This window comes from Aulonocara sp. 'chitande type north' Nkhata Bay, linkage group LG4 (genome assembly GCF_057382095.1).
Source record: "Aulonocara sp. 'chitande type north' Nkhata Bay isolate Kocher_YH1m ecotype deep benthic linkage group LG4, A_spYH_male_GT1.1, whole genome shotgun sequence".
NCBI lineage: Eukaryota > Metazoa > Chordata > Actinopteri > Cichliformes > Cichlidae > Aulonocara > Aulonocara sp. 'chitande type north' Nkhata Bay.
In genome coordinates, this window is record NC_141347.1 from 34,558,878 (window position 1) to 34,570,690 (window position 11,813).

The window sequence follows — 11,813 nt, forward strand, 5'->3', positions numbered from 1 at the left end:
TTTAGAGCACAACATTCTTTCACAAATATTTGGAAAGGCAGAGTGCATGCCTTGATATATGCATACTTGATTTTTTTCCACCAGTGGCAGCGGGACTTTTGTCCATAAAGTAGTTAAGGCTGACGCACTGGTAGCTGTTGGTCAACAAATGTTGAAATGAAAAACAAGGATTTGTAAAGTTTTTTTGCAGAACTGTTCATCTTGAAAATGAAATATGTGTAGAGATGTTTGCCTGGCCATGCCAGATTCCAAAAAGCAGGACATCACAAGCTGAAATGATGCCGAAATTCACCGCTCAGTTGTGGCTATTTTTAACAAGCACCACAGTTCAGAAGAAAAATGACAGTGATCATTTGGAGCGAGCCCCAAGTTTTTGGCATTTCTGAGAAAACTCATGCAACTATCTTAAGGATACATACACATATGCCCAAAATAAACTATCCAAATGTCACAAAAGAAAAGATGTTCTCATCTGAATGGAGCCATGTACCAGGCTTAAATATAAAAGGGTGAGAGCGACTTTGAAAACAAAGGGGAAAAAACCAAGAAAAAGTTGCAGACGGTCGCAAGGAATAGGCGAAAACTTTCGACATGGTTCAGAAGAAAGATACAAAAACCACTTGAACCACATCATTTCATGAGTGGATGGAGGAGGAACAAGGAGCATATGGAGGATAAGAACAGAAATAACTGGCCTTTTCTGTTAGTTCTGACTTTAAAACAGCCCAAATCTGACCAGCATGCACATAAGATATGGTGGGTGTAGTTACAGTGGTTACCCCAGTTACCCGTGCCCACATTCACATTTTTAATACTCTAACTTGCTGTTCAGTGTCTCAGTTATTTATTAATTTTATTACCAAAAGTTGAAAAAATGTGTAAAACAGTCCCTAAATGCTCTGTAGTCCTGCTCAATCTTTCTCAACACACATTTCCCACTGCATCACTTTCCTTTCTTTTTCCCTCAAGTAAAGACTCCCAGTGTAGAGCCCATCCTTTTGACTGACTGTGTGCTGACTGCAGTGCACCACTTCCTCCCCTGTCCCCTGTAGAGCGACCCCAGCGGATGAACAACATCCTGACCTCAGCCACGGAAGCCTACGACCTGTCCCTGTCCAGATCCTTCCAGAACCTGAGCCATCTGCTGCCTTCCTACGAGCTGGCCCTCAAGTCTGACTTAAGTAAATACTTTCCACAGATCTAGCAAGTGGTCCTTCAGTCGTCCTCCATCACTGTGTCATACCTGATACGCTGCAAAAACACAGGCGATGACATCACCCTCATGTCGGGCCTGTGCATTAGAGGTTTTACTCGATTCACCGCGCCGGGCCCGATGAAACATCTCAATGTCCATTACAGAGACATGCATCATGATAACTACCTCCAGATGTTTGTTAGCTCATCATACAGATAGTACTCTCACTTTTCACCTTTTTAGGGAAATAAACTTTTTAAAATGCATGACAGCACGCTCAGAGGCTCCACACTCATTCCCATCCACTCATCTATCGGCTCATAGACTGACATCTAATTGGCGTGTAATTTAGTTCCATCTGTGGCCCATGTCATGTTGCTAATGTCTCTTAATGACATATTAAGAACCATTTTTTTTTCAGCTGAATGGCTTCTATACAACAACTGGATGGCACTTTAATGTCTCGCCAATACTACAGTTCATTATCCTCATGGTGACATTTTCAGTTTGATGATAACGTGGATGCTGCTGCTTTAACCTCCTCACTGGTGCATTGTCCACTGGTTCGTAGAATGGTTTCATGTGATGAGTCAAGTTTTTCTTCATTTATTTAACTTTCATTAAAGCCACAAGTTTCCTGAGGTATGCTCCATCTGTGTGGAAGGTCTTTCCTAAATGACAGTAAATTACATTTACCTTTATTGCACAGTAAGATGGGACATGAGGCATGAACAAGAAAACAAATAGGAAATCTCGACTATTTATGAATTAAACATTTTTTAATGCGATCTTTAAATTAAGCTGTTTATTTAATGTTATGTCTATCTTGTGAATTAATTCAGTCCCAGGTCATTAAACTGCAGCTTTGCTAATTTCTAGGCTGGGCACGTGGATTGTTAGGGTCCATTGAGTTGACGTATTTAGTGAGATTTTATAATCAAATATTGATTGCATATAGCCTTATTCATGCTTGACGTTTCTGGGGCATGTTTCCATGTAGCCAAAATTAATCAAACTCAACAACTGCATTAAAAGTACCTCCACACATTTGCATCAACATAAAGTATGAATGTTTTTCTATTGCATTAAAAAGAATACACATGCATCTTCCATACAAAATACAGGCATCCGGTGTAATGATAAGGAGGTTTTTGTTCCAGCTGCATATACCTATTCCCTACCAAACACCAAGCAATCACTTTCCAATCTGTCGGGGAAGACACATTTTTCCTTACTCACTGAGTCACTGGCAGATCTTTAGGTCTGTGTGTCCTTGGCTTTGCAGACAATTTCACAGCAACCGCCTATAACCTCCAGCAACTGCTTTTTCTCTAGCAACTGGTGGTTGCCAGGCAGTTGCCAACCAGTATCTAGGCCTGTGTGAGTGGGGCATTAAATAGTTCAATTCAATTCAATTTTATTTATACAGCCCCAAATCACAACAAGAGTTGCCTCAAGGTGCTTTATATTATAAGGTAGACCCTACAATAACACATGCAGAGAAAAACCCAACAATCATACGACCCCCTATGAGCAAGCACTTTGGCGACAGTAGGAAGGAAAAACTCCCTTTTTAAATAGTATGCTCTAAATGCTCTAAAATTCCACAAAATATATAAAGCTGAAGCAGATCAGTCATTCCAGCAGCTGATGTGGGCTGACATGACTGTTAACAACTGGCATATATATTATATGTATATATAAAATTGCTTTTATCCTACTCGCTTATAGCTTTAGCACCCAGAAAGTACACATTTCATCGCTAACTTCTGGGTGTACTTTAGTTTTCCCTTAAGCTCAGAAAGAGCTTCACAAGAGTTTGCAAAAATGGTTCAAATAAAACCTTCAAAGCATCAGGAGGAATCTTAAGACAAGGTACGCACACAGAGAAAGCCACTTAAACATGTCACTGGTCCTTTTTTACACTGTGTGGTTATGTGATAGAAAAACATGCATCAGAGCAATCTCCTCTCAGCGCATTCCACATTTGTCTTTTATAAGTTTGTCTTTTCTTTCACTTATCAACTCAGGGCTTTGCTCTTATCTTGCCAGAGTCCTGTACAAACACAGAAAATCACAGAGATGAATCATGTTGAACTACAAAGAAGCTTTTTGAATTTGAGACAGGGGCCCAGCAGAATTTGTCAAACACGCAAGGAAAGTCATCCCTTGAAGAAAAAAGAAGTTCTAGCATGAGTGAGATCTTTGGAAACAAGCCTAAAAGTAATATAATTAGTTGCAATTTTAATGGAAACCATCTGGAGAGACGATGATTAGTAAATTAAATTAGCATGGTTTATTTGCAATTTAAAATTGGCAATTATAAATCATTTCTGGTGTGTAGTTTTTGTGTGTGTATGAGAGAGAGAGCGAGAGCGGCACTTCCATCCTCTCCGTCCTTCAACGACGTCAACGACGCAGGGATTGAGGACGCAGCTCTAAAATAACCCGCTTAGCTCCTCCAAGGAGGCGGCACAAAGAAGGAGAAACCAATCATATTTGGCTCTGCTGTTTTTCCCCTTAATCACCCTTAAAAGGGATTAAAACACCTTTTAGAACAAATAAGCCACCTTTAATCCGCCCAAAAAGAAATACCTAAATGATATTACTCTATCCCCCTTTTACATTCTACCACTCCTACTCCAAACCTCTGACGATCACTTTATAATTGATGTTCCACCAATTTCACGAGTGTTAGCGCATTATATGATTACGGTGTCCTGTGATCAATAGCTGACACATAAATACACTGGCTATACTGCATGTAATCTAGCAAAGTGGGAGCTGGGGTTTAATTAGCAGTTGTTAGCAATTTCCTGTGTTGTAGCTCTGCTTCACATTTGGGACCCTTCAGCCTCTCGCAATCATTTTAACAGTAAAGTGCTGCGTTTTATCTGAGCCGCAGAGATGAGATCAAGTAATTTCCATTGCCCTTCTTAAATCATTTCAGCCACTTACACTGTAAACGGTGGAACATGTGTACATCCATAAAGAATAAGACCTAAATCAAATGGAAGCGGAGGCAGTTATAGAGGAGCAGGCCATTTCGAGGATGACTTTACTTATCTCAGTGGCAGAAAGGAAAAAATAGCTAATTTCAGCAGATTGTAACAAAAAGCATCTCTTGTTTTCTGATCTGTTCTTGTCCTGTCCTATGAAAACTTTGACTTCAAATATAAAAGTAAACAATGTGTAGGAATTTGTAGAAAGTGGGGGACATTGCTACATTTTACTACATGTGTCAATAGCAAAGCATCAACCCTAATGAATGACATCCTTCAGCATCCATCTAAAGATAAATACTGAGTTATATAAAGAAAAAGTAGAGATTGAGACAATAAACTGAATAGAAAAGTGGTTACTGAGGTCATAAATCATAAAAGCAGTACAGTCATTTTCCCATAGACTTCTATACTAAAACAGGCATTTTGCACCACAGTCGAGACAGTACAAAAGATAGATGTCGTTACTGTGACGTCACCTGTTGGTTTGCAAATTCCTGTTTTCAAGCCTCAAGATGAGCCTTTCAGGCATCTTGACTGCAAAAAATATATGTGGGGAGGAGTTGGGAAGACTTAAACTGCTTGCTCATTAGCTAACGACTGACAATTCGTTAGCAAACAAGTTCGCAGAAAATACCACAGATGGTCATCCTTTTGGAAACGAAATCAGAAAGTTGCTTCTCGTAGACTTTTTATGAGACTTTTTGCAACCTTAGATATCCCCATGGTGGTGTTCACATAGACCACAGTTTACGACATTTTACCACAAGGAATGAATGCTAATTTAATCTTTAATCTTCCCTTTTCAGACCCTAAGGTTATATAGACTCCGCTCCGTGTTGTGGGTTTTTTTCTTATTTATGCCATATCATTATCTGAGTGTAACTCTTGAGATCTTATTGACTGGAAACTTTACTTTGACCTGTCATTAGAGATATGAGCCGCAGCTTGTCAGTTGTGTCTATACTTGTAGTTCGGTTGACATTTCCCGCCGTAATGTCATATCTAAACCAACCCTTCGGGGAAGAATGCTAGACCGCATCGCCACAGGCAAGAGTTTGGCTTCCCTCATTAGGAATGCACAGACTAGTGGACATTAAAACCTCAGAGTGGGAGAAAATAAGGTGACCTTCTGCATCCAGGCGTGACATCTCTCCCAGAGAGACGAGCATCCAGACAAACAATTCCCATCATCCCCTTTCTTCACGACCTGGTGAAGCGTGATATAGTCCTAAAGCGCCAATTCAACCTCTGTGTTCTGCAGTAATTAACTACTGCAGAGGTAACAACTGCTCAGCACAATAGTTAATCAGGCAGGCTCCTTGGTAGCCTTCCCCTTTTTGCGAGCACGGCCAAAAACCAGGTAGACAGAAGTCTGCTGAGAGCTACCTGTGGCTAATACTGCGGTAATGATTTTACCATTAGGAGTGTGTGCACACAGCGGAGCGGCGGCCTGCTTTCTGGCAGAGGATTAAATGACTGGTTGCCCGTTCAGGCACCACCCGCGCATGAACTGTTGAGTACTGTGGTTTGCTGATGAGTGTTCTCAATGCTGAAGGACAAATACATTGACAAGAGCTTGGAGTTATCCTGTTTTTCACGAAGGGAAAGGACAAAACAATTCAAACTGCTTTGAATAGCACTTTCCAGCTGGTGTGGGATTATGTTATCAGTTCTTACTGCCACTATTACTGTGGGGATCGCGTTTTTGTGAAAGACCGGGTTAATCTGCCGCCGCAGCTGAGTGTTTTGTTATTTGACTTAATGATGTCGCGAGACGCACTACGCAACCGTCATCTGTACTGAGCCACACAAATGGCACGAGCCTGGCCTTCAGTAATAGTAGATAGAAAGCTTCTAATACCCAAATAGCCACAGAAAAGAGATTTTATGCTCAGTAAAGAGTCTCCTTAGACTGGGGAGAGTTTTTTTTTTCTGATGCAGGTACAGGCTCTTGCTTGTGCAATAATTTGTTTTGATTACTAAAACGTATCAGAATGAAAAATGATCTAATATGCTGCAAAGCACGACTTGCCCAGGAAACATTTTGGCAATGAGCAACCATTGCTTTAATATTCATTCAACACATTGTGTCATGATTGGACCAAATTTAGACTTTCTAGCAACGGGGTCTTATTACCCAGAATTCTTTGTAAATCAAATGGAAATAAGATAATTTTTAATTCACGAGCTACAAGGTGGGATTATTCTGCAACCTTTGATTCCTAACACACTGACTTATGCTGCTGACAGTCCAGGGTTAGACACGACTGGATTATATTACTCATACCGAAAGAGCAGAGTGATGATCGTCGGGCATTATGTGACAGTCTGAAGGTCAGTACAGCTAAGCTCACCATGTGTTCCTGTGTACATAAACGACATAAACATGTTTATTCAGTGTTCCCTGATTTACTGGTGCCTGTCTGTATATGCATGTTCTCCTAGTACTCTCTTAGTTTTCCTCCCACGGTTTAAAGACTTGGCCATGGGTATGAATGTGTGATTGTCTGCCTTTCTCTGTTTGTTCTGGACTTATGACTTGCCCAGGGTGTATCCTTCCTTTTGCCCTATGAGAGGGGAGACAGGATCAGGCTGCTCCTGATCATAAGCTGGATAAACAGTTAAGAAACTGGGTGGATGCTCATAATTTCCTGGTTTATAAGAAAGGTTCCCGACTCCCGCTGTTGAGCATGGAAACAGCACCCCCACCCCCCATCTGTCTTTCCACCTCATAAGCCACACTGCAGTTTTTGCCAGTGTACTGCAGCTATTTTTGACCAGGGATGCAATGTTGCTGTTTCAGTGATTGATGGGTGCATTTTGCTAATTTGTTGAAATAAAGCTAGCTGCGGAGAGATGTGGCATAAGCCAAGCTATCCAAAATTACAGCCATTCAAAGCAAAGCCATTAAGACTCAATGCCTGCCTCTCCCTGATGATCTTTGTCTCCTAACTCCCCAGGTGATAAAGACATAGATGACTACTACGCCAGGAAGCATCATCCTGACTTTGGTGGACGGGGACCAACCCACATGGTGAAGCTGAACGCAGAACCCCAGCAACACCAGCAGCACCAGCAGCGGCAACGTCCTCGTCGAGTCCAAAGGGCCATGTCGCAGGACCACGTCCTGTCTCCTCCCAGGACGCCGCGACGTGGAGAGTACGGCCTGTCTTCCTACGGTGTGATGGCGGCTGCAGCATATGGAAGCAGCCGCCACCTCTCGGAAGAGCAGCTGCTCTCAGCGGACCGCCTCCATTCCCAGGATCCGCTGTTGCTGTCCCCAGCAATGAGGCGTGACAAGTTCCGGGAGAAGGCCATGGCGAGGGCAATGTCTCATGCTGACATGCTGATACCCACCACGCCAGTTATAGACCGCCACAAGGTGACCAAGATGTACTCTCAACCCAGTGCCTCTACTGACTCCTACAACACGCTGACGGTCAACCACCAAGTGACCACGTCTAAGAGGCAGGCGTTTGCTTCGCGACGAACACACACGGTGGACCACCTGAAGTACATTCCCGGCCACCACCACACATACCACACTGCCAGTAAGAACGAGGTAACTGTTTAACTCCGGGGTTGAAGCATTCCTGAGACCCACCACCAACATCGACAGAAGGATACTCAGCAGAACTGTTCAGTCTTCTCATCAAAACAACCTCCTGCATTTAAGAAAAGAGAACAAAAAAATAACTCTTCCGGCTTTTTAGCACAAGCTTTCTGTGTCATCCAGATTTTGGATAATTAGAATCAAACCCTGGCAAAGACATCTCTCTTTTAGAGCATCATAAGGGCTTTGCGCGGCGACACAAAGATCCTTCATGTCGGACATTAGACAATGTGAAGAAAATATTTTTTAAACTGGATTTGGGACTGGAAGGGAATTGTATCAACTTTATAAATATATAAATATGATATATTTACTATTTGTATTTTCAGTCCTTGTTATAGCTTTAGAGATTCTCATTAACTGATGTAAGCACTTCAGATGGTGCCTCTTGAATTGTCCCATTTCAGCGATGAAGTGGATTTGTGGGTTAAAAAGCACAATTAATGACTTCCCTTTTTTTCGATTAAGTTTTCTCTTCTTCTTCTTCTTCTTCGGTGAATGGCCAGAACATATCAGCTTATTAGTGAAAAACAAGGCTATTTTTGTTGCATATAATAGGAGATTGTAAATAGGCTACATTAGCAGCATTAACCTAGAAAAGCTGGCCCTCCGGCATTATTTTTTCTCCCACCTGGAATCCTTGATTCCTACTTTAAAATTTTGTTTTAGATAAGGTGAATTCCCCCAAATAACATTATTTCCACAGATGTCGGCAAAATATGTGGATTTAATATATATCTGGGGGGTATTTTTTTCTTTTCTAACTGTGCTTGTAGCATAGAATGATTGTGTGTGAAAAAAACTTTTACCAGTGTTGACTGGCAGCTTCAGTCTGCAGAAATAAGTCTACAGGTGAAAACGGAGACTGATGGTCATTCAAATTTGCTGAATTTCCATATCCTTGCTTTGTCATCCGTAACCCCATCCATCCATAATTCTCAGTTTGTGATTGGTCAGCTGCTTCCATCTCTACATATCAAGCACTCCGTGTTAAGAAGTGCACAAGTTGTGTAATAGTTTGTCGATGTGATGGACCAATCAGTACTAAAGAGGACATCACATCGCCTGTCAGTGAAGCATTGATTAAAATGTTTGAGATATTTTCATTAAAGCAATTGCCTTATTGTATGGAATCCCATATGCTCTTAACTGAACAATCATGCTTGTTGTCTTTGCTTTCTGTGCAATATTATTGACTATAGTTTACCAGCAGAACCAGCAGCGAAAACCTATACGGTGAGAGATGTTGCAGTATATATACCTCAAAAATTCAATTGAAGAAGTCTCAAACTTTGCAGCCAAAACAACCATTAGATATATCAATCTTCCAATTCTTATTGAAAGTTGTTTAAACTTTACTCGAATAAGATTTATTAAAGTTTTATGGGCTTACAGGTATGTGAAAATACTGTGCTTCTGTTTTCAGTTGACCTGGGAGGTGGGGAAGGTTTTCTCGGTTGCTATATGAAGATCCAGTCCAGGAAGTGAGACAGTCGGGGTCCAGATTTTATACTATTAATAGAAGTGTGGCTGTTAGGATTTGTGTAATTCCTTCAGGGCTTGGGTTTTCTACATGGACTCGCCACAGTGTGTCATAAAGATTGCCAAAGACAGTTTTTTAAGGCAAATTTCTATTAAGTGCAGGAAAATTTAAGCGTGCCATTGCACTTTTTAACTACAGGTGGAGTGTCATGCTGCTTCCTGCCAATCTAGTCCCTATTTAAGTCCCAATTCAAATCCCAGGGAAAGCCAGTTAAGCACCTCCTTTAGGAAATGGTCACATGTCCAAAAAAATAGCTTTCTCACAAGTCCCATCTTAATTTAAGCCTAGACTGAATATAAAAGATGGACGTAGCCACCAACTTCAGCTTTCTGCTGAAGCGGTGTGTCTGATGGAGAATCCAAAAACACTTTCACACCCTTTAGAAATAAACATCCTGCTAAATTAAAGATAATTTGTAACTAACAATTGAAACTATGAACTCATACAGAAAGTGTCACACATCAAGTGAGCAGTACAGTCATTTTCTGATAGACTTTTATAAAATTAGTACGGAGCCCCGCAGGGGACATGGGAGAAGAAAAATTAAGGCGGACTTTTGTGAGATCCCGCAAAACTAACTCGGGATCTCGCAAAACTTTTGCGAGATCTCACAAAACAAACTCTTTCTGGGTCACAAAATACACTTTTAAGATATTTTGAGGCGTGAATGTAGTTGTGTAAACGTCAGATACCTGCTCGGTTTACAAGACATCACATATTTGCAAAAGTGCTCCGACGTTTTCGGAGATCTGACACCCACCATCTCGAAGCTAACGGGAGGTCGAGACCTACTACAGCCGGGAGGAACACCGCTTTCCCGGCACATCGTGCCTCGACCTCCCGGTCGGCTTCGAGCTGGCGGCCTCCGAAGAATGCGGCTAAAACTTTTGCGAGATCCCGAGTTTGTTTTGCGATATCTCGCAAAAGTCCGTCTTAATTGTTTTTTCTCCCATGTCCCCTGCGGGGCTCCATAAATTAGAGATTTAAAGCTACATCCAACTTTTATATTGTAGCTCAGTTTATGGTATAAAGGCCAGAAATGACATTATGTTTTCATTAAAGGTCAGGAAATGCTCCTCAGAATAACCTTTGTATTTCTACAGACTTGCTATTTCCATTCCCAAAATGTCAGGAAATAAGAAATTGAAATCGTGTCTCTTTGTGACAACTCTCAGCAGACTGGACAAGTAAGATATCAGGAAAACTGTTGTTTCTTTCGATATTTGAGTGGTCAGCCACTGTATATACAACTTGGATACAATGTTACTTGTGATTTGGACTGTGCAATTTAAATGGAAAACTTCAAAGGAAAGCAATGGCTCATTCCATTCAATTCTGTGATTATGCTCAAGTACGCTCATGCATTGTTGCACGTTTTCCTTAAGTGTGCTTCATTTCTTGTCATAACAATACATTTAAAATTGATTTACGTTGTGGAGCATGAAAGGTTGGCCAAATGTATCTTAAGTTCAAGAAATGTATTTCTTTGTTTTAATGTGCCACTTTATGTTTTAATGTCAGATATGCATTTAATGATGTCAGTTTGAGGTTGTCTTTTTTCCAACTTTACCGTCTTTGTACACTATTTTTTTCTTCCTATATTGGAAAGTGCTTGCACAAATGAGGGCCATTTGAAGAAGGCGTGATTAATAGACTGCTTTAGACAGATATGTGTTCATCCAACTCGCTCGACTAATTTCACAAACTTCTGCTCCTTCTTTTCACTTAATTAATAATGATGTCATCCCAAGAGCCTTTTCTCTATGTGCAATATTTCCTGTTCATGCAGTATAGCTCTATAGCTCTATTACTCTTTTTAAAAAGTTGTGAAGTTCATTGGCTGCCGTACAGGCTTTGTTGTCCTTTTTATTTAGGATTGTATTGTCTTTCATAGTCAAAGAGGAGTTTTTATAATACAGATAAATGTGGTATGAATGAAAACACGTCTATGTAACTGCACAAATAACCGGAGACTAACTTAAAGGCTTCAACAAACAAATTATGACTGTTCTTGTGCATTTTTCTGTTTACAAATTATTAAAGCAAACCATGTGTGTTGTATATATGCGTTTAATAACGTGTGCTTATATAAGTCCAAGATAACAAAACTCGGAAACCCGTAGCGTGAACCTAGGGAGGACTTGGATATTATGCAGATGCAGAAGCACCAAAAACTGCAGTTCCTCAAATGGCCACAGGAGTTTTCCTCCAAAAGCCAGTAAAAAACAAAGTAAGGTCTCTGCCACATAGGCCTGGTCACTAACCTTACTGCTTACGGCTGGAAAAAATGTGAATTCGGGCCAGTTGGTAAGTGTTTGCAGGAGGTTGCTTGCTGTTGCTAGGTGAAATTAGTCACAAAGAAAGATATGATGCTGCAGCAAAAACCTCCTTGCAATTGCTTTTGTTGCTAGCAGATTGCCCTGACAGTCAGTACTTTGCATTGAACTCTCGCCAACT

The 11,813-nt window shown here is 40.9% G+C and overlaps 1 protein-coding gene across 3 annotated transcripts in view; it reads left to right on the plus strand.

Annotated features, from left to right (window-relative positions):
- Window positions 1-11,402, plus strand: part of shisa6a (shisa family member 6a) — an 85,563-nt gene extending 74,161 nt beyond the window's left edge. For all 3 annotated transcript variants that reach the window (XM_086290128.1, XM_086290130.1, XM_086290129.1), the window contains 2 exons: window positions 1,053-1,181; window positions 7,161-11,402. In XM_086290128.1, the coding sequence (XP_086146254.1) occupies window positions 1,053-1,181; window positions 7,161-7,774 (743 nt within the window). In that variant the 3' untranslated portion in view covers window positions 7,775-11,402. The remainder of the gene's footprint in view (window positions 1-1,052; window positions 1,182-7,160) is intronic.
- Window positions 11,403-11,813: the final 411 nt, after the last annotated feature.